Source organism: Lynx rufus, unplaced genomic scaffold (genome assembly GCF_022079265.1).
Source record: "Lynx rufus isolate CCGP_SWC_20201006 ecotype Redwood Valley unplaced genomic scaffold, mLynRuf1.p SCAF_9, whole genome shotgun sequence".
NCBI classification, from domain to species: domain Eukaryota; kingdom Metazoa; phylum Chordata; class Mammalia; order Carnivora; family Felidae; genus Lynx; species Lynx rufus.
This window is the reverse complement of record NW_025814897.1, coordinates 55,526,096-55,548,726: the sequence shown is the minus strand read 5'-3', so window position 1 is coordinate 55,548,726 and position 22,631 is coordinate 55,526,096. Positions and strand designations below refer to the sequence as shown.

Below are 22,631 nucleotides of genomic sequence, written 5' to 3'. Positions count from 1 at the left end.
CTCATTTCTTTTAGATATGCCTAGGTGTAGAATTGCTAGGTCATAGGGTAGTCTGCATTTAAACTTAATTAGCAACTGCCAATTTTTTATTTTTATTTTTAAATATTTATTCTTGAGAGAGAGTGAGAGAGCACAAGTGGGAGAGGAGCAGAGAGAAAGAGAGGGAGATACAGAATCCAAAGCAGGCTCCCGGTTCTGAACTGTCAGCTCAGAGCCCAAAGCAGGGCTTGAAACCATGAACCGTGAGATCGTGACCTGAACCTGACCGAGCCACCCAGGCACCCTGTCAAAACAATTTTTTAAATGGTTAGACCATTTTATACTCACACCAGCCATATGTGAGAGTTCCAGTTCTTCCACATTGTTGCCCATGCTTATTAGTCTTTTTAATTTTAGTCATTCTGGTTTGGTGTGTAGTGGTATCTCATTGAGGTTTTAATTAGATTTCTTCATTGAATAATGATAATGAGCACTTGTCAAAAACTTTTTGGCCTGTTGGATAGCATCTTTTGTGATGGCTCTACAAGACTCTACAAGTCTTTTGCCCATTTTAAAATTGGGTTGTCTTTTTCTTACTGATTTTTGTATTGCATTTTCTGGTTATGAATCCTTTGTCAGATAATGTATTGTGAATATGTACTCCCAGTTTGTAACTTAAGCCTTTTTACTTTTTCTAATAGTCTTTAGAGGAGCCAAAGTTCTTAGGCAAGAGTTTCAAAAAAAAATTTTTTTTTTAACATTTATTTATTATTGAGAGACAGAGCATGAGCATGGGGGCAGGGGCAGAGAGAGAGGAGGAGACACAGAATCCGAAACAGGCTCCAGGCTCTGAGCTGTCAGCACAGAGCCCGATGCGGGGCTTGAACCCACAAACCGGGGGATCATGACCTGAGCCAAAGTCAGATGCTTAACCAACTGAGCCACCCAGGTGCCCCACTTAGGCAAGAGTTTTTAAAGGCACTTCAGATACCAGTTTATTAACTAATATACTAGCCATTGTTAGTAATCGTGTTGTTTTATTTTTTTAATGTTTATTTATTTTGAGAGACAGAGAGAACAGAGCATGTGAGCAGGGGACAGGCAGAGAGAGAGGGAGAGAGAATCCCAGGCAGGCTCTGTGTTGTCAGTGCAGAGCCCTACATGGCGGGGCTCGAACTCACAAACTGTGAGATCATGACCTGAGCCAAAATCGAGTCAGACACCTAGCTGACTGAGCTACCTAGGCACCCCAATCATACTGGTTTTCTATTGCTACTATAACAAAGCACCACAAATTAAGTAGCTTAAAACAATAAAATAAATTTATTATCTTATAGTTCTATAGATTAGAATTCTGACACAAGTCTCACTGAGCTAAAATCAAGGTTGGCAGGTCTGTGTTTTTTTTTTTCTGGGGGCGCTAAGAGAGAGTCAGTTTTCTCATCTTTTCCAATTTACATGGCTCATCGTCCCTTTCTAGCGTTCTGTAGCCTTCCTGGGCACATGGCCACTTTCCTATATCTTCAAAGCTAGAAACTTTACATCTCTGAGCATTTTTCTGTAGTCCCATCTCCCAAAGTTTCCTGCTTTTGAGGACTCAGGTGATCAGGTTGGGCATACTATAATAATCTAGGATAATCTCCTCAATGCAAGGTCCTTAATTTAATCACATTTGCAAGATCATCTTTGGCATTTAAAGTAAAGTGACATATTCATTCATAGGTTTTGGGATTGAGATGCAGACATCTTTGGGAGCCATTATTCTGCCTACCATTCTAATGTAGTTAGTACTGTCGCCCATGAATTGCTAAACTAATGTAGTAGCCCATCAGCATCCTCATTGATGCTGAGTGGGACAGGAGAAAGGAGTCCAAAACAATACACTAATAAGGCTAAATAAATAGGATATTCTGGCTCCTGTATGTATATGTGGTACTATAATAAGGCTGTATACTTGGTAAGTATTAAATTAGAAAAGGGAATGTGATCAGTTGCCCTTAGGGTAGGTGGGAAACAATTGGAAAAGCTCTTATTAAATACCTTAAATGACTTCTCATCAGTTTAGGCATAAAGTACAAACTTCTTAGGACACCTCTCCAAAGCTCATTCTTTTAATCACTACGTTCTACTACCTCTCTAATACAGTAGTGCATTTTGTTTCTAATGTGAATGCTAACTTCACCAGGAAAGTACAAACATGCATACCCTATAATTGTAGCTGGCATTGTTTTGACACCACCAGTAACACCAAAATCTCTAACCTGAGTTCATAATTTTAAAATAATCACACCTTACACCATTAATGCCTTTGATACTTTATAATAATATGCCCTTCTCCTTTTTCGTTTATTCGGGGTCCCTTCTTATACATTTTGGTAAATCATGATAGGCTTTAAAAGGAGCTCAGTTGTTCATGGACCTTTAACTTTCTGTCATGGTAAATAAGCTAACCTACTTCAGAAATCTAATGACTGCATTCTCTATGTACATGAATTTTTTTAAAAAATTTTCAAGTTTTTAAATTTATTTTGAGAAAGACAGAGAGTGAGAGAGGGGGAAGGACAGAGAGAAAAAAGGAAAGAGAGAGAATCCCAAGCAGGCTCCACACTGTCAGCTCAGAGCCCAATGCAGGACTCGAACCCACAAACCGTGAGATCATGACCTGAGCCAAAACCAAGACTCTTAACCAACTGAGCCACTCAGGTGCCCTTACATGAATTTTTTTAATAGCTTGAGTTAGGGATTAGAAAATAAAATTTATTGATGCCTACTATATGTCGGGTATATGCGAGGTAATCCTCATAGCAACCTTTCAATGATAAACATTGTTATCTTTATTTTACAGTTGAGATATCTGGGTCTCAAAGAGACTTAAGCAACTTGCCAAAATAGATAAGTAATAAGTGATAGACTTGGGATTGTAGTTTAGATCTGATTCCAAAGCCTTTATACACTCTTTCCATGGTATGGTCAGTCAAATGGATCAAAATAAATGGGTATTGGAACATATCTGTATTCTGTTGTAACCTTGAAAAACTTTGACTGGTAGCCTGCCAGAATATTTAAATCAAGAGGTTCTAACTCAGTGAAATTCTATTACATGCTTGAGAGACTTGAAACTGTACTGAAGTGCTGTGAATATGAACATCTAATTAGAAGATGGTACATTGACCTTTTTATTCCAATTCCATTACTATTTGACTGCCTCGGTTTTCACTTTAGCCATGGCCATGTGGGGAAACTTGTCCCTGTTGCTTGTTTTTTGGAACATTCTAGATAATTCCTATAAATGTGAATTTTATTTTAACTTTGATACCTCAGACTTTTAAGGGAAACATTGTGATGAAATGTTGGCTAACAATCACCCTTACATTAATTGTCTCATTCTCCATGGGATTGAGTCAATTTACATGTCAAGAGCAAAAAAAAAAAAAAAAAAGAAAATGTTTAGATTCCTTTTAAAGAATCTCCAGAATTTCTAATTTGTATAATTTAAGGATCAATGAACGTTGTTTTGTTTTCGCACATTTCACATTTGTTCCTTTGGCTTGGGCAACTCAACCTCTCTATTCTTGAATTTCTTATTTGTGCTAGTTGGGATACTATTCAGAAAATATACACCTGTTGACAAATTGTAGCATGTTAGTGGTGAGAACTGGTTAACTGTGCTAAAACTTTGCCAGGGTTCTCCAGCCAGGCATGCCACTTTTAATTCAACCATTTTCTCTTTAAAAGAGATAACTGTTTGAAAATCTGCATGCCTTGGCAGGTTGGTGCTAATCTGGATTCTCTGCCTTTACTGCCCTCATCTTCTATAACTGTCCCAGGTGTACTTGATACTATATATCAAACGACTTGCTATTTTCAGAACCACCTATATTTTTACATGTCTGCCTTTAACCCTCTTTGTCTGGCAAATTCAGCATGTCTGTCCTTCTGGACTTGGCATATTATCATTTCCTCTAGAAAGCCCGCCTTTTAAACTTTCCTCCGTCCCTGATAGAATTGGAGGACCCTTTTCTGTGCTGCCACTGAATACAATGCGTATCTTTACCACAGCACTTAATACACAGGTAATATAGTAATTACCTGTTTGCTTTCTCTCCCTTAATGTTCTGTAGTAGTTAAGGGGGGAAAGTGGCAAAACACGAATTTGGAGGCATTTAGGCAAGAGCCAGATCATGCAGGGCCAGAGTAAAGCATCTGGATTTTATTCTAAAAGCCAGTGGAGGGTTTTTAGTAGGAATGTGACATGATGCTGTTTATGCTTTTAAAAGATCATTCCGGATGCTTTGTGGAGAATGGCTGCTTTTTTTTTTTTAACATTTATTTATTATTGAGAGACAGAGACAGAACATGAGCATGGGAGGGGCAGAGAGAGGGGAGACACAGAATCTTAAGCAGGCTCCAGGCTCTGAGCTGTCAGCACAGAGCCCGACATGGGGCTTGAACTCACAAACTGCGAGATCCTGACCTGAGCCGAAGTCGGATGCTTAACCAACTAAGTCCTCCAGGCGCCGAGAATGGTTTTGTAGACAGTAAAAGTGCAAGCTGGGAAACCAGTTAACAGACTGTTGCAGTGGTCCAAGTGAGAGATGATAGTGGTTTACACTGGGACAGCACCAGTGGACACTGGAGAGAAGTGGATGACTTGGGATGTATTTTGGAGAGAGTGCCAATAGGGGTTATTAATGTGTTAAATGTGGGGGTTAAAAAAAAGATTTTCAGTTGACTTCTAGGTTTCTAGTTTATGCAACTGTGTGGAGAGAATATCTTGCATTCCGTTTTGATTATGTTGAGTTTTTAAATGCCTGTGAGACATTAAATGCAGAGTCAGGTAGATGTTAAAATATGTGAGATTGGAGTTCAGGGGAGGGGGTTAGGCATCATTGTCAAAAGTTGGTATTTAAAGCTGTGGGAACTGATGGGATCACCTGAGGGAATGAACGTAGAAAGAGAAGATGGCTGAAGATGAATATAAATACCACAAGTTCATCACCCAAAGGCAGAATCTGGCATGTAGACGTGTTTTGATTGGGTTAAATTTAAAATTTAACCATTTTAAAATTAGTTGCCCAGGGGCATCTGGGTGGCTTAGTCGGTTAAGCACCTGACTTCACCTCAGGTCATGATCTCACTGCTTGTGAGTTCAAGTCCCACATTGGGCTCTGTGCTGACAGCTCAGAGCCTGGAGTCTCTTTCGGATTCTGTGTCTCCCTCTCTCTCTGCCCCTCCCCTGCTCGTGTTCTGTCTCTCTCTCAAAAATAAATAAACGTTAAAAAAATTATTTTAAATAAAATTAGTTGTCCATATTTGAAAATTGAGAGAGTTCCCATAGAAATCCAGATCTTTGCCTTCTCTTGAATAATTAGAAGATACAGCATCACTGAGCCTGTATTTCTGCATGGGAGCTGTCAGCGCAGGCTGTTCTCTTCAGACTGGTCTATACATTTGACCACAATCTCTACTGTTCCTTATTGTTCTTCACTTAGCTATTTTACTTAAATGCCTCTCTGGGCATTTGAGTTTACAGCCCCTGATTTAGACCTGAAGGATAGAAGGAGCCAACAAAGGAACCTAGGAAGAAGCAGTCATGAGATAAAATCCAGGAGAATAGGGCATTACAGAAAACTAGAGAGGAAAGTATTTCAGTTACTAACTGCCAGTAAGAGAGTGAGTGAGATGAAGACAGAAAAGCGCTGTTTTAGTGGTGTGAAGAGGTTTGAGGAATCGATGGGGAATAGAGGTAAGGAAATGGAGACAGTTCTTTTGAAAACTCAGGGAAGTGAAGAAGCATAGGTAATGGGGTGGAAAGGTGGCTTTGGAGATACTATGAGAGAATATGTAACAGTCCCTTAGAGAAGTAGATGTTAAAGAGACAGAAGAGAAAGGTGATAATAAGTTGAAGATTTAAGAGAACAGATGATATCTTAGAGCACAAGAGCCTGGTTGGCCTTTACTAGAAGGAGACATGCTGCTTCAGGGAAGGAAGGAGAGCATTGGTCCTGAGGGGGTAACAGTATGGAATACTGTTAGACAAAATGAGAATCTTCAGGGTTCACACAGAACCAGAGAATTACCTTAGGCTGAAGATGTAGACTAAATATAGACTTAGATTTATATAGATTTATTTAGACTAAATCATGCACTTTGGAATTTAATCTGTTAAAATCTGATAGTTTTTTTTTTAATTTTTTAATGTTTATTTATTTTTGAGAAAGAGAGAGACAGACACAGAGTGTGAATGAGGGAGGGACAGAGAGAGGGAGACACAGAATTTCAAGCAGTCTCCAGGCTCTGAACTATCAGCACAGAGCCGACATGGGGCCTCTCCCTCAACTGTTGACATGCAGGCAGATAAGAGAGTGAGGTCCTGGCTTTTCCTCTTCTTAGGAAGACACTAGTACCATCAAGGGGACCTTACCCTCCTGACCTCTTCTCAACTTAATTACCTTCTAAAGTCTCCACACACAAAGGCTCCACATTTGGGGTTAAAGCTTCAACATAGAAATTTGGGAGGTGGGGACACAGACATGCAATTTGTAACAAGTTCCATCAACTGGTGAATGGATGAATAAAATGTAGTGTGTTCACAGAATAGAATATTATTCATCCATGAAAGAAATAAATTATTGATATATGCTATAATGTGAATGAACCTTGAAAATATGCTCAGTGAAAGAAACCAGATGTAAAAGGCTACATACTGTATGATTCTATTTATATGAAAAGTCCAGAAGAGGCAAATCTATAGGGACAGAAAATACATTAGTGATTATCTAGGACTGAGGAGTGGGGAGAGGTGAGGAGAAATAGGGAGTGACTACTGATAGATAGGAGATTTCTCTTTAGGATGATAAAACTATTCTAAAATTAGGTGATGATGGTTGCACAGTCTGAACATTTAAAAACAGTTGAATTGTGCATTTTAAATTAATTTTATAGTATATGAGTTATATCTTGATAAAGCTGATAAGCTTTAGCAAAAATTAGTTTGCTTTAAGGTGGCAAAATAGAAAATATTGTGTCGAGAAAGGTGATGCTGTTCTATTACATTTCTTTGCTTTCTCAGTAGATTGTTGAAAGGGAGTAAATTGTAGAGATCTCTGAAAATCAGACTTTTAATGCTATATGATAAACAGTACAAGAGAACATTTGAGAAGGTTTGGACAAAAAAAATTCTTGACCAAATCATGATTAAGTAGCCAGTCTACCTTTCAAAATGAATAGTCATCCCTCTACATTAAAAAAAAAATGTTTTTAATGTTTGTTTATTTTTGGGAGAGAGAGACGGAGCACGAATGGGGCAGGGGCAGAGGGAGAGAGAGGGAGACACAGAATCCTAAGCAGGCTCCAGGCTCTGAGCTGTCAGCACAGAACCCGACTCGGGACTCAAACTCACGAATCACGAGATCATGACCTGAGCTGAAGTCAGACACTTAACCGACTGAACCACCCAGGTGCCTCATCCCTCTGCATTTCATTTTTATTCTTAGTATATTGTATGCCTTTATCTCACAGTTTGTGGGTTCCCCACCCCCCTTCCATTAATTTATCCACCTTTGCACCTTCTAATTTCTCCCTTGGTAAAAAGACCTCAACTATTCTACTTCCTCATTTCTTTAGAATGAGTACAGTAATTGTTTACTTCTGTCATTTCATTTTGAATATTAAAAAATATGTGATAACATATTTAGTGACTTTTTTTAAAAAAGCAATGGTAACAGAAGTTGAAATTTTTCTCAAGTGGCTTTGTACAATTTTGTGACACCCCCATTTACCATGTTTGTTGACCATCTTAACCACCCTTAAGGCTCTTAACCATCCTTAAGGCTAACTCCACTGGTTTCTTTTCTCTGTCTTCCTTTGTAAGTGCCCTTCTTCTGTGCTCTCGTGGTATTCTGCATATCTCTTTATTATATCTCCATCTACTGGCATCTGTCTCTTCCATTAGACTATATGCTTCATTCAGGTCAATGACTGAATCTTATCTTTGTAACTATAACTGAATTTGGCAAATAGGAGGTGCTCAGTAAGTGCTTGTGGAATTGTTTAATATATCACAGTAGAAACTTTTTTATCAGGTTTGATAGGGGCTTGTATTTGGTCAGCTAATTTTTAAAACTTCAAAGCATAGAATTATTGAAAAGATAATATAAACACCTACCTTAAAATTTTATTTTAATTCGAACATATAATTGTATAATCTTTGACAATTATTTGATATACAGTGTGGCCTTTAAATATGGGATCCTAATTAATAGATCTCCTTAGACTTTCTTGGATTAAAAACAAAAATTTTTAAAAACCCTAAAATGAACAGTTTATTTAAAATAGAGGCACTTGGAAAGAACTTTGAGATGTAAATACAATCTTTAAATTTTTACTGTTTTTCTCAATCTAACATATCTTACCCACGCTTAATTCAACAGCAGTTTTTATTAGCAACTCTCTTTTATTGAGTCCATTTTAAGCATTTTAAATAGTTTCTGGAGAAACAACGGCTTTCTTTGGAATCATATTTCTGATAACTACATACAGTGGCATTAACAGGTTTGGTAACAGACATAACTGTCTGACTCAGTATACAATTCAGCTATTTGGCTAGGCTGGAAGTGCTAGGAAGTACTAAAGAGTAGCTAACTAGCTATAAACACTAAAGCTTATCTTAGGAGGTAGACAGTCTCTCCTTTGCTGTCCTGCCTGCCCGCCCCTCCCTTGTGGTGTATTCAGTAAACTTCTATATACATTCAAAAAAAAAAAAAAAAAACAACTTATCCTGAGCATTGGGTAGTATATTTTATAGAAAGAATGGAGAATATTGATTAATCCAATAAGTCCACTTAGTAGAGGGAATTTATGAGAACTTGTCCTGTACTTGGGTTTTTTTTTTTTTCTATATCAAAATTTCATCAATTATAGAGCTTATGCAGAGTCTACTATATCCTGCCATAAGATTTCATAAACTTTGTTCTTAAAACTCAGTGCTTTGCAATGTCATATTACCTTCTCAAGTCACTCTGGCTACCCCCAAAGAATTTCACGCTAATCTTTTTTTTTTATTTGTTTGTTTTAATTTCAGTGGTAGGAATGGGATCCTGGTGCTTCCACATGACTCTGAAATATGAAATGCAGGTCAGTAATGACAAAATTAACTAAATGCTTATTTCTCTTCACCCAGACACTTCAAATTTGAGGGAAGAATACATTACTAGAGGATGCTGTTGAGACAAGCGACTAAAAGAAAAAAAAGAGATTAAATATCTCTTTTTACTTCAGGCCAGAGGATCCAAATTGACTAAGTGGAATAAAGAGGCGAGCAAATAAATTATTCATAGAGAAAACAAGTGAGAGCAGTATAGCGTTGACTACCTCTGTGCAGGCATGAAGTGTTAGAGAAGGATTGCAGAGTACAGACCCCTGGGTGCATTTTAAAAAGACAGTCAGTTCACCAAGGTAGTATATTCTTAGATGCCTGCATTTCCCATGTCTGTCTTACAGCATCCATTTGAATGGATGGTTCCTCTAGCTAGCAAAGTGTTAGGGCTATGCAGGGATTTTACTGTCCTCTAAGGAGGCTATATATCTAGTCATAAATCTTTTGACCTCTTTTTTTTTTTTTTTAATGTTTGTTTATTTTTGAGAAGGAGATAGAGTGCAAGAGGGGGAGGGGAAGAGAGATAGGGAGACACAGAATCCAAAGCAGGCTTCAGGCTCCGAGCTGTCAGCACAGAGCCTGATGTGGGGCTTGAACTCAGGAACCCCGAGATCATGACCCGAGCCGAAGTCAGATGCCTAACTGACTGAGCCACCCAGGTGCCCCAATCTTTTGAGCTCTTTATTCCTCATTAATAACCTAGAAACTTCTGGAACAGCACTGTCCGGTAGAAATACAACATGAGGATATATGTAATTTAAAATTTTCTGGGAGCCACATTAAGAAAAGCCATGTTAAAAAGAAATAGTTGAAATTAATTTTAATAATATATTCATTTAACCCAATATATGCAAATATTATTTCAACATATAATCAGTATAAAAATGTATTAATGAAATGTTTCTTATCTTGAAATAAGGTGTATATCTCAGTTTGGATTAGGTTCATTCAAGCACTCAGTAGCCAGATAAGGCTGGTGGCTGCTGGATTGGACAGTGCTATTCCAGAAGGATTTGTGAATACAACAGTCTATGAATTATTAATTACATCTATATTAAATGTATAAGAATTAATTTTTTAGGATTGATTCTGATATTCAACACATATTTATAGTAAGGTGTTCTGTGTGCAGGTTGTGCTTGCTCTGGAGAATACACAATTGAATGAGACACTGATCTGACTTAATTGAGCATAGAACATACTTCTCACACTTTCTAGCAGAAAAACAGACTTACAAACAATGGCATAATATGAAAATTATTTTTAAAAAGAAGTACAAATCTGTGGCATCACAGTAGAGTTTGGAAGAATGTATAAAAGTCAAAGACATTTAACCAAAATTTGAAAGATTTAGTTAAAACTTTCTAGGTACTGAAAGGATGAAATGACATACCAGACTTCCATTGTGCCATGGAGAGGCGGGGAGTCATTTCATTGTTTGGTATATGTGACAACAGTGATAAAACGAGCACTTAAAATGTGTTTCGAGAATGGTGAAAAATGGCAGGAATGTTGTTCAAAATATTTAACAGCTATAGGGTAAGAGTTCCAACAGTGAGAATGGTGATACCAGTGAGCAACAGCTGAAATATAGACCCTGAAAATAAGGCTTCGTGTTTGATCGTACTAAAAAATAATTGGAATTTTTCCAGCTCTAGCTATCATGAAGTGCTTTCATATAGAGTATCTTAAATAGTTATTACCGTGTTTTATAAATTCCAGTACTAGAACTGAAAGAGGCTAATTGATTTGACCAAAATCACCCACAGTTTATAAATGATGTATCTCCTATGTATTTATATATACACACACATATATTTCTATATACACATATATACATCCATTCTCTAGGTCTGCCGGCATGGGAGCAGAAGAGCATACCTAACATTCAGATCTGGTTTCTAAAAACCATTCTCCATTTAAAAGGAACGGTGCTGGGGTGGCTGGCTGGCTTAGTTGGTGGAACACGTGACTCTTGATGTCAGGGTCGTGGATTCGAGCCCCATGTTGGGAATAGGGTTTACTTTAAAAAATAATAATAAAAAATAAAATCTTTAAAAAAATAATAAAAGGAACTGGGGGCTGTTCAGAGGGCCGAGGCAGAAAAAAAGGACATTATGAACCTAGAACATCTTTTTATGCTAGAAAGAATGGAAAAGCTAAAAGAATGATGGGCACATGTCAGAAGAACACTGGAAACCAACTTAAAGGGGTTCCCATGGGCCAAATTTGGGACAATTTGAGCATCAAAATAAATATTGATAGTAACAGTTTATAATAGTTACCAAACCCATTGAGCATATAACCCATTGAACAAAATGGGAAATTATGAAGTCATACTAAAATAATAAGCTATATATAATTGAAACAATAAGTGATCATAAGTAAATGAATAAGTTAAAAATTTGATGCTGAATTTACATAGTTTTGAAGTACTTTACCATAAAATAATTATAAAGGGAAAAAGTAGCTTTACAGTGAAGGAGCAGTGAACAACCTTAGTCAAATAGAGTGAGTATCTTCAGTGATGGGACAAATCAAAGTTGTGTGCCACCTGACAAGATACAGTGGCAAGAACATAGCATCACTTCTCTGATATTCTTGCCAAAGATGCATGATCTGAATCTAGTCATATGGAAACATCAGGCAAAATCAAATTGAGTGACATTCTATAAAATAACTGGCATGTAATCTTCAAAAGTATCCATGGTCATAAAATTAAAAGACTGAAGAACTGTTTGAAATTGAAGAACACCAAAAAGACATGACCACTACATATAGTGTGTGATTCTGGACTGGATGGTGTGTGTGTGTGTGTGTGTGTGTGTGTGTGTGTGTTTACATTTATGATATTGGGACACTTAGAAAAACTTGGATGAAGTCTGAGGATTACGTGGTAGTAATAAATTAATGTTAATTTCCTGATTTTGTTGATAGTATTGTGAATATGTAGATGAATCTTTTTTTTTAAAGATTTAATGCACATTCCATAAAGTTCACCATTTTAAAGTATATAAGTTAATTGCTTTAAGTATACTCACAAAATTGTGATGCCATCACCACTAATTCCAAACACTTTCATCATCCCAAAGAGAAACCCCATGCCCATTAGCCATCTCTTCTCATTACTCTCTGTCCCTGTAGATTGGCCTATTCCGGACATGTCATTGCAATGGATCATACAGTGTGTGACCTTTCATGTCTGGCTTCTTTGACTCAGGGTGAATAATACTATACTATATGGGTATACCACATTTTGTTTCTCATTTGTCAATGAATGGACTTTGGGCTGTTTCCACTTTTTGGGTTTTATACATAATGCTGCTGTGAACATTTGTGTGCAAGATTTTGTGTGGATATATGTTTTCAATTCTCTTAGATATTTGTTTATTAGAAATGGAATTGCTATGGGGCGTCTGGGTGGCTCGGTCTGTTGAGCATCCGGCTTCGGCTCAGGTCATGATCTCACGGTTTGTGAGTTCGAGCCCCGCGTCGGGCTCTGTGCTGGCAGCTCAGAGCCTGGAGCCTGCTTCTGATTCTGTGTCTCCCTCTCTCTCTGCCCCTCCCCCACTCATGCTCTGTCTTTCTCTGTCTCAGAAATAAATAAACATAAAAAAAAAAAGAAATGGAATTGCTAGGTCACATGGTAATTCTGTTTTTAACCTTTTGAAGAGCTACTAGACTATTTTTCAAAGTGGCTGTGCCCTTTTACATTCCCACCAGCAATTTCAGCAATTTCTCCATATTCGTCCTTCCTTTTGAGTATAGCCATCCTGCTGGTTATGAAATGATATCTCATTGTGGTTTTGATTTGCATTTTCCAGTGATGTTGAACGTTTTTTCATGTGCTTATTACCCATTTGTATATCTTCACAGGAAAAAATCTATTCAGATCCTTTACCCATTCTTAAATTGTGTTATTTGCCTTTTTATCATTGAGTTTTAAGAGTACATATCTTGGGGGGCGTCTGGGTGGCGCAGTCGGTTAGGCGTCCGACTTCAGCCAGGTCACGATCTCGCGGTCCGTGGGTTCGAGCCCCGCGTCGGGCTCTGGGCTGATGACTCAGAGCCTGGAGCCTGTTTCGATTCTGTGTCTCCCTCTCTCTCTGCCCCTCCCCCGTTCATGCTCTGTCTCTCTCTGTCCCAAAAATAAATAAACGTTGAAAAAAAGAGAAAAAGAGTTTAAAAAAGAGTACATATCTTGGGTATTAGACCCTTATTGAATACATAGTTTGTGAATATCTTCTTCTATTCTGTGTGTTGTTTTTTCATTTTCTTAATAGCATCCTTTGAAGCAAACAGGTTTTGATTTTTTTCTTAGGTTGCCTGTGCTTTTAATATCATATCTAAGAAACCATTGCTTAATCCAAGGTCATGAAGATTTATACCTGTGTTTTCTTCTAAGAGCTTAATAGTTTTAGCTCTTACATTTAGGTCTTTTGTCCATTTTTTAAAATTCCAGTATAATTAACATAAAATATTATATTAGTAGCAAGTGTACAGTATAGTGATTGAACAATTCTGTATGGTATTCATTGCTCATCATGACAAATGTACTCTTAATCCCCTTCACCTATTTCACCCAATACTCACTCACCTCCCTCTGGCAACCACCAGTTTGTTTTCTATATTTAAGAATCTCTTTTTGTTTGTCTCATTTTTTCTTTGTTTTGTTTCTTAAATATACACGTGAATAAAATCATATGGTATTTTTCTTTGATTTATTTCACTTAGCATTATACCCTCTAGATCCATCCATGTTGTTGCAAATGGCAAGATTTCATTCTCTTTTATGACTGAGTAACATTCCACTGTACATATTTACCACATCTTATTACCATTCATCTATGGATGGATACTTGGATTGCTTCCGTATTTTGGTTATTGTAAATAATGCCACAATAAACATAGGGGTGCATATATCTTTTCAAATTAATGTTTTTTTTTTTTTTTCCTTTGGGTCAATACCCAGCAGTGGAACTACTGGATCATATGGTAATTCTGTTTTTAATTTTTTTGAGAAGCCTCCATACTGTTTTCCACAGCGGCAGTACCAGTTTGTATTCCCACCAACAGTGCACAAGGGTTCCTTTTTCTCCACATCCTCACCAACACTTGTTTCTTGTGTTTTTGACTTTAGCCATTCTGACAGATATGAGATGATATCTCATTGTGGTTTTGATTTGCATTTACCTGATGATGAGTAATGTTGAGCATCTCTTCATGTGTCTGTTGGCCATCTGTATATCTTCTTTGGAGAAATGTCTGTTCGTGTCCACTGCCCATTTTCTAATTGGATTGTTGTTTTGGTGTTGAGTTAATATACTTTTGATACTAACCCTTTACCAGATATATCATTTGCAAATATCTTCTCCCATCCAGTAGGTTATCTTTTAGTTTTGTTGGTTGTTTCCTTAGCTGTGCAGAAGCTTTTTGTTTTGATGAAGTCCCAATAGTTTATTTTTGCTTTTGTTTCCCTTGCCTTAGGGGACATATCTAGAAAAATGTTGCTATGGCCGATACTGCCTGTGTTCTCTTCTAGGATTTTTATGGTTTCAGGTTCCACATTCAGTTGTTTAATCCATTTTGAGTTTATTTTTGTGTATGGTATAGGAAGTGGTCCAGTTTGATTTTTTTTTTTTTTTTTGCATGTAGTTGTCCAGTTTTCCCAGCACCAGTTGGAAGAGATTGTCTTTTTTCCCATTGTAGATTCTTGTCTCCTTTGTCATAGATTAATCGACTGTATGATCCTGGGTTTATTTCTGGGCTCTCTATTCTGTACCATTGATCTATGTGTCTTTTTTGGGGGAGGGGGCAGTACCATACTGTTTTGATTACTACAGCTTCATAGCATATCTTGAAATCTGGAACTGTGATGCCTCCAGTTTTGTTCTTTTTTTTTTTTTTTTTTTTTTTCAAGATTGCTTTGGCCATTCAGGGTCTTTTGTGGTTCCATACAAATTTTAGGATTATTTGTTCTAGTTCTGTGAAAACTGCTATTGCTATTTTGATAGAGATTGCATTAAATCTATAGATCACTTTGGGTGATCTTTGGGTAGTATGGGTAGTATGGACATTTTAATAGCATTTGTTCTCCTGATTCTTTAATCCATTTTAAGTTCATTTTTTTTATATGGTGTGAGGTCAAGGTCTAGCTTCATTCTTTTGCACGTGGATATCCAGTTGCCCCAGAATCATTTGTTGAAAAGACTATTCTTTTGACATTGAATTTTCTTGGCACCCCTGCCTAAAATCAAACAATCATAAATGTATGAATTTATTTCTTGACTCTCAGTTTAACTCTCAGTTCTGTTCAATTGGTCTATGTCTGTACTTGTACTAGTATCAAACAGCCTTGATTACTATAGATTTGTAAATTTTGAAATCAAGAGCTGTGAGTCCTCCAAATTTGTTGTTCTTCTTCCTCTTTGGGGAGAGAGAGAGACCATGCACGTGCACAAGTGTACAAGTGCATGGGCAGGGGGTGAAGGGCAGAGGGGGAGAGAGAGAATCTTAAGCAGGCTCCATGCTCAGCATGTAGCCTGACACAGGGCTTGATCCCATAACCCTGGGATCACAACCCAAGCCAAACTCAAGAGTTGGATGCTCAACTAACTGAGCCACCCAGGTGCCCTTGTTCTTGTTTTTAAAAACTGTTTAAACTATTCTGGGTCCCTTGCATTTCCATGTGAATTTTAGGACCAGATTATCAATTTCTGCAAAAATTAGCTGGGACTTTGAAAGGGATTCCATTGAATCCACAGATCACTTTGGAGAGTATTGCTTTCTTTAATAGTGTCTTCTAATCCTTGAACATAGGATGTCTTCCCATTTATTTAATTTCTTTAATTTCTTTCAGTGATAGTTTATAGTTAGTGTGTAAGTCTTGACTTCTTTTGTTAAATGTATTCATTCATAAATAATGTATTTTTTGATGCTATTGTAAATAGAATTTTCTTAATTTCATTTTTATTTCTCATGCTAATTTATAGAAAAAACAATGATTTTTGCATATTCTTGTATTCCGCAGCACTGCTGAACTTTTTTTTTTTTTTTTTTTTTTTACCTCTAGTAGTTTTTTGTGTATGCATATGTGGATTTGTTAGGGTTTCCTGAATACAAGATCGTGTCATATGCAAATACAGTTTTATATCTTACTTATCAATTGGATGCCTTTTACTTATTTTTCTTGCCTAATTGCCCTGAATAGAACTTCTAGTACACTGTTGAATAGAAGTGGAAAGAGCAGACATCCTTGTTTTGCTCCTGATCTTAGGAAGAAAGCTTTTAGTTTTTCATCATTAGTTATAATGTTGGCTGGGGTTTTGTGTGAATGCTCTTTATTAGGCTGAGGGAGTTCCCATTCTATTCCTAGTTTGCTGAGTGTTTTTATCATGAAAAGATGTTGGCATTTTCAAATATTTTTTTTCTGAATCTCTTGAGATGACCATGTGGTTTTTCTCCTTTATTATATTAGTATAGTCTATTACATTGATTGATTCTCCTATGTTGAACCAATCTTGCATTCCGGTGATAAATTTCATTTGGTCAAGGCATATAATCCAAGCGAATATCTTTGTAAGAAATATGCATACACTAAAGTACTTGGGAGTAATGGAACCTCATGTCAGCAACTTATTCAAATGGTTCAGAGAGAGTAAAGTTCTTTGTACTTCCCTTCAAACTTTGCTGTACCTTGAAGTTGTTTTAATTTTTTTTTTTAAAGAAAAACATTGTACATGTTCTTTGACCCAGTAATTGTACTCCTACATATACGTATACATCCTAAAAAAGTAATCAAAGATAGGGAAAAGATGTTTTACAAGCGTGTTACACATGTGACAGTGTTACACATGGTACAGTTTTTAAATGATCTAAATGTTTGACAAAAAGGAGACTGTTACATATACTATGATATAACTATGTGTTGAAGTGTACTGTAGCCATTTAAAATAATATTTTGATGGGCGCCTGGCTGGCTCAGTCCGTAGAGCATGTGACTCTTCATCTCAGGGTGTGAGTTCAAGCTGTACATTGGGCATAAAGGTTACTTAAAAAAAATAAAATAAAGAAAAAATGATCTCTGAGTGTCTTTTTTTTTTTTTAATGTTTCTTCATTTATTTTGAGGGAGAGAGAGCGTGGGCACGCAGGGTTTGGGGCAGAGAGAAAGAGGGAGAGAGAATCCTATGTAGTCTCCACGCTGTCAGCCCAGAGCCCATGTGGGGCTAAATCTCACAAACTGTGAGATCATGACCTGAGCTGAAATCAAGAGTCAGATGCTTAACCAACTGAGCCACACAGGTGCCCCTCTGATTGAATATCTTTAAAAATTAAATAAATAAATAATATTTTGAAGACCAGTAAAATGGGAAACTGTCATAAAGACAAAACTTTGTGTAATGTAAAATCAATCTTATAAACAATAGAAAAAAGACTGGAAGGAAGTACATTTTGCTTCATTTCTTTTCCCTTTTTACAAAGTTTGTAATCTGTGGCCCAAAATTACAGTAACTCTCACCTACCCATATAAATATTCTCAGTATTGCCCCTTGCTTCCTGAGCAGTATTCAACCCAGATCAAGCTAAGTTATCTGCATATCCTGTGCCTGAACTGAGTAACTAAACATTGCTCATAGAAATTATATCCCTTTGTTCAATTATCTCACTTTTAAATTATTTTTTTTTAATGTTTATTCATTTTTGAGAGAGAGAGAGACAGAGCGTGAGCAGGGGAGGGGCAGAGAGAGAGGGAGACACAGAATCCAAAGCAGGCTCCAGGCTCTGAGCTGTCAGCACAGAGCCTGACACGGGGCTCGAACTCACAGACCGTCAGATTACGACCTGAGCCAACGTCAGTGCTTAAGCGAGTGAGCCACCCAGCCACCCCCTCACTTTTAAACTATTGAACGAAAACTCAAATAGCCGCTCAGTGCCATAAGACAGTACCACTACATTTCCCTGACAATCTCCATTTCTGTTCTTCAGAACTGTTATTTCATACTTGTCCCTCTTTCTTTTTTGGATTTCTTTTTATATCTTTTTTGCCTCGTTTCCCTTTCTCCTCACTAATATCTTCAATATTTCACCAAAAATATAGAAGAAATCAGTAAGAAACATCCTCATGTTTCTACCACTATCATCTTCCTCCTGTTTTTGTGGGAGAAATGTTCCAACTCCTATCAAAGGCCAGTCTCCCCTCCCACCTCCTCAAAGACTCATGCCTGCAGTTATAAACTCCATCCCAGTCTCTGGCTCCACCATGGTCTTTAGAAAGTCCCTGCACTTGTTCACTGCCATCTGCATACAAACATACTCAAATAACTCCCGTCTTTTAAAAATTACTCCTCCCTTGACCCTGTGTCCAGCCCCAGCTGTTGAATCATGTTTTGGCTCCCTTTCACATCAAAACCACTCGAGTGTCTTTGCTCTCTCTACACTTACCTCCCTCTGTTTTCCTCTCATTACAGTTAGGTATTTTCTTCCCTTCATTTCCCAGAAACTGCTATTGTCAAGGTCACCAGTCACCTTCATCTTGCCAAATCCAGTAGATTCATTTCTGTCTTATTATTTGACCTCTCCATAGCATTCTACACGATATTTGCTTTTCTTTGTGAAATACTTGTCTTGACTTTCCAGTTTTCTTTTATGTAAAAGGAAACTCCCTTATTCTTTTTCCTTACCTCACTGGCCATCGTGTAAGCCATCACCATGTTATTTCTTAGCTACTGCAGTAGTCAACAGTTGCCCCTACAACCATCCAAGGTAGTCTTTAACATTTTAGATCATACCGTTCTTCTGCTTAAAGCTCTCCAAGGCATCCCTTTGCACTTCAGGTGAAATTTCAGTTCTCTACTATGGCCTGCATGATCTGGCCCTGGTCTAGTTCTCTAACTTCAGTTTTTACTGTTCCTCTGCATTGTTTACTGCACTCCAGCCATACTGGCCTTACTGTTCTTCAGACACTGCCTCATGGCCTTTGTGATTGCTGTTTCCTCTGCTGCAAAACTTTTCTCTCATATCTTTGCATGTCTGCTTCCTTCTGCCTCCTCAGTGCAAATGTTACCTACTCAGATATGCCTTTTATAACCACTTTATGTAGAGCGGTCCTTTCCACAAGTGACATTTACTTTATTCTTTTCATAGCACTTATCACCATTTGAATTTACCTTATTTGTAGTCTTCAACTAGAATGTAAACTTCTTGACAGCAGAGATTTCACTTATCTTAAATACCACTGGACTTTAGCATATAGACTAGTGCTGGCACATGGCATGTGCCCAATAAATATGTAAATGGGAGGGAGGAAGGGAATGAGGAAGGAAGGAAGGAAGGAAGGAAGGACGGACATTTAACCACATGAGTGAATAACTAAAGAGATGCATTGAAGTATTAAATAGTAGTTATCCCTGGATTATGTATGGGATTATAGAGAATTATATTTCATTTGTGTGTTTTCCAGATTTCCTATAATGAGCATAAAATACTTTTGCAATAAAGAAAATACATGTTTATGCTTGTTTTAAAAGAAAAGAGACTTTAAAAGATTCCAAAGGTGCTTTGGAGGAATAGTAATGATAATAAGCCAATCTGAATACCCTTCATCCTAAAGCAGACTACCTCCTGTTCTTGGAAGGGGGGGTGGAGGTATTTAATTCAGTTTTGAGTTTTATTTATGTGGCGGATTATTGTATTTTCCAAACATGTTAACACCAGTATATCTCATCTCACCCGCTGTTATTACAATGTGACATCAACTCTCTTCAAGAGGTAGGATCTCTGATCCTTGACCTTGAATCTGGGCAGGACTGTTACTATGGTGGACAGGAAGCTATATGACTTCCAAGGGTGAGACACAAAAGGCGAAGAACTTCTTCCTCATCCTCCTGGGATGCTTACCCTAGGAACCCAGCACCTTGTGGTAAAGAAGCCAGTCAGCCATGTGGAAAGGCCATGTATAGATGTTGCTGCCACAGCCTCACCTGAAGTCCCCAGACTGCAGCCAGCATCAACTGCCCAAAATTTGAGTGTGTGAATCTTTAGATGATTCCAGCCCTCAGCCTTTGAGCTGTCCCAGCTGACATTGAGTGAAGGAGAGATGAACTTCTCCCTCCCAGGTCGGCTTAAAATGCATACTAATCAGCAAAGTAAATAGTATTTTAAGCCACTGAGTTTTAAGGTGGTTTTCTAGACAGTAACAGGTAGCCAGAACAATTTACAAAACATACCTAGTCTAATTCCGTGCATACAGCAACCTCTGACATTCCCTTAAGCACATGTTTTCTAAGAACTAGATAAGTTTTAAAATCTCTAGGATCATTCGTGCTGTCCATTCATGCTATTCCTAAAACAGTAACCCTGGAAGGTAGCGTGTGTTTATCACATATATAAAGAAACAACTGAGGCGCCTGGGTGGCTCAGTTGGTTGAGCATCTGACTTTGGCTGAGGTCATGACCTCACAGTTAGTGGGTTTGAGCCCCACGTTGGGCTCTGTGCTGACAGCTCAGAGCCTGGATCCTGCTTCAGATTCTGTGTCTCCCTCTCTCTCTCTGCCCCTCCCCCGCTCACATTTTATCTCTCTCTCTCTGTCAAAAATAAACAAACCTTTAAAAAATGTAATAAAAACAAACAAACAGCTGCATGAATGCGCTGAGACAAGGTGAGACTAAGAATCTGAGCGAAGGAAGAAGTAGGCTCTCCTACTGTGTGCTGAATAGATCATGACAATATTCAATTCTGAGGACTGACCTGGCTTGTGTTCAAATGCAAAATACCAGAATGGTAAAAGAACTAAAAATATAGGGGCGCCTGGGTGGCTCAGTTGGTTAATGTGTAACTCTTGATATTGGCTCAGGTCATGATCTCATGGTTGTGAGATTATGCTGACAGCGTAGAGCCTGCTTGGGATTCTCTCTCTCTGCTCCTCCCCTATTTGTGCCCCCCCCCACCTTCTCTCTCTCCCTCTCTCTTAATAAATAAATAGAATTTAAAAAAATAGAACTAAAAATCTAGTCCTGATGCTTGAGGAGAAGGAACTGAGAATATTTAGCCTGAAGAAGAGAAGACATGCCTAGTTCCCCCAACTCAGCTGTACATAGCAGATTCTCTCAGTTCTCTGCATTTTTCATGTCTGGCCCTGTTGCACTTCCTTCTCTCCCATGGACAATTCCTATTCGTCCTTTAAAGTCTCAGCCAAAGCAGCAGCTCCTCTAGGCGGCCTTCCACGGCCCCAGGGTAGGATATGTACCCTTCATATGTTCTTTCACAGCACTCTGTGCTTCTCTGTTACTTCCCTTATCTGTTGTCTCATAAATATATTTATGTGTTTTTCTTCTCTATCATAATGTGAGTTACCCAAGAGCAGGAACTGTCTCTGTTGACCTTGGTATATCCCCTACATAAATGTTTTATGAATCAGTGTTTGAAGGGTTGACATGTTGAAAGGATTAGATTTATTCTTTGTGGTTCTAGTGGGGTTAAAGATAAAGAGACACCTTGGTCAACATAGAGAAAAATTTCTGAGCCAGTAGATGATAAGAGCTGCCTTCGGAGATCTTGACTTCTCTGTCCTTATGCCCAAGCATAAGCTGGACAAACATTTTCATTAGTTCAAAAATTGGTACCTGGGCAACAGATATGCATAGGTAAAAATGATATAGTCCTTTCCTCAAGGAATCTGTGGTCTAGTAGTGAAGGTAATATGCTAGTGAGTGCAGTGGTAAAGGGGCATACAGGATGCTATGGAAATGGAAAGAGAAATTTTTTAGGGGAAGTAGGTCAGCAAAGGGGTTTCACGCAAATGACTCAGACACATGTTTGAGTTGCATGTTCAAGGATGGGTAGGAATTTGCCAGGCCATCTAGAACCCACAGAGTTGAGTTTGTCTGGCATCTCAGGGCACTGCAATTAATACACTGTAGCCATGGATGGAGTGGGAATATGTGGTAATGACAGCCATAGTGCTACCAGTAACAATAGCTAACATTTGTTACATTGTTGAGCACCTGCTCTGGGCAGCCTTGAACTAAATGGTAAGAGATGTGTTTTGGGAAACTAACCAGAGGCCAAATCTAAGCCTCTTGAACTTTATCCCCTATAAGCCATTAATAGATTTGGAGCAGAGGTGGGACACACTTTGATTTGCGTATCAACTTAATTGTTGGTAAGATTGTTACCAAGATAACAGCATTGGAATGGACCAGATAGCCTTTGAACCTGAGATTGTAGATTCTGTGCTTTATCATTACTATGATACTACTTTATCAACTTTGGGGACAGATTGGACAGATGCCTTATTTCTTGCCCCTTTTGTTCTACAAAGGTGTGGTTTTATGTGCTTGCCTATCTGTGCAGAAATGATACATGACCCAATTCCCCAATGATTTAGGAAGGAAGAATCATCAGTATTAAAGGGCTTTTTTAAACAGCGTCCCTATCTCTCTAATTTAAATACAAAATGATTGTGAATATTCCTTGAAGATTCCCTGTCTTGTCTC

The 22,631-nt window shown here is 37.9% G+C and overlaps 1 protein-coding gene across 2 annotated transcripts in view; it reads left to right on the top strand.

Moving 5' to 3' along the window:
• ACER3 (alkaline ceramidase 3) overlaps nt 1–22,631 on the top strand; it is a 170,940-nt gene that overhangs the window by 94,183 nt on the left and 54,126 nt on the right. For both annotated transcript variants that reach the window (XM_047070880.1, XM_047070881.1), the window contains exon 3: nt 9,062–9,114. In XM_047070880.1, the coding sequence (XP_046926836.1) occupies nt 9,062–9,114 (53 nt within the window). The remainder of the gene's footprint in view (nt 1–9,061; nt 9,115–22,631) is intronic.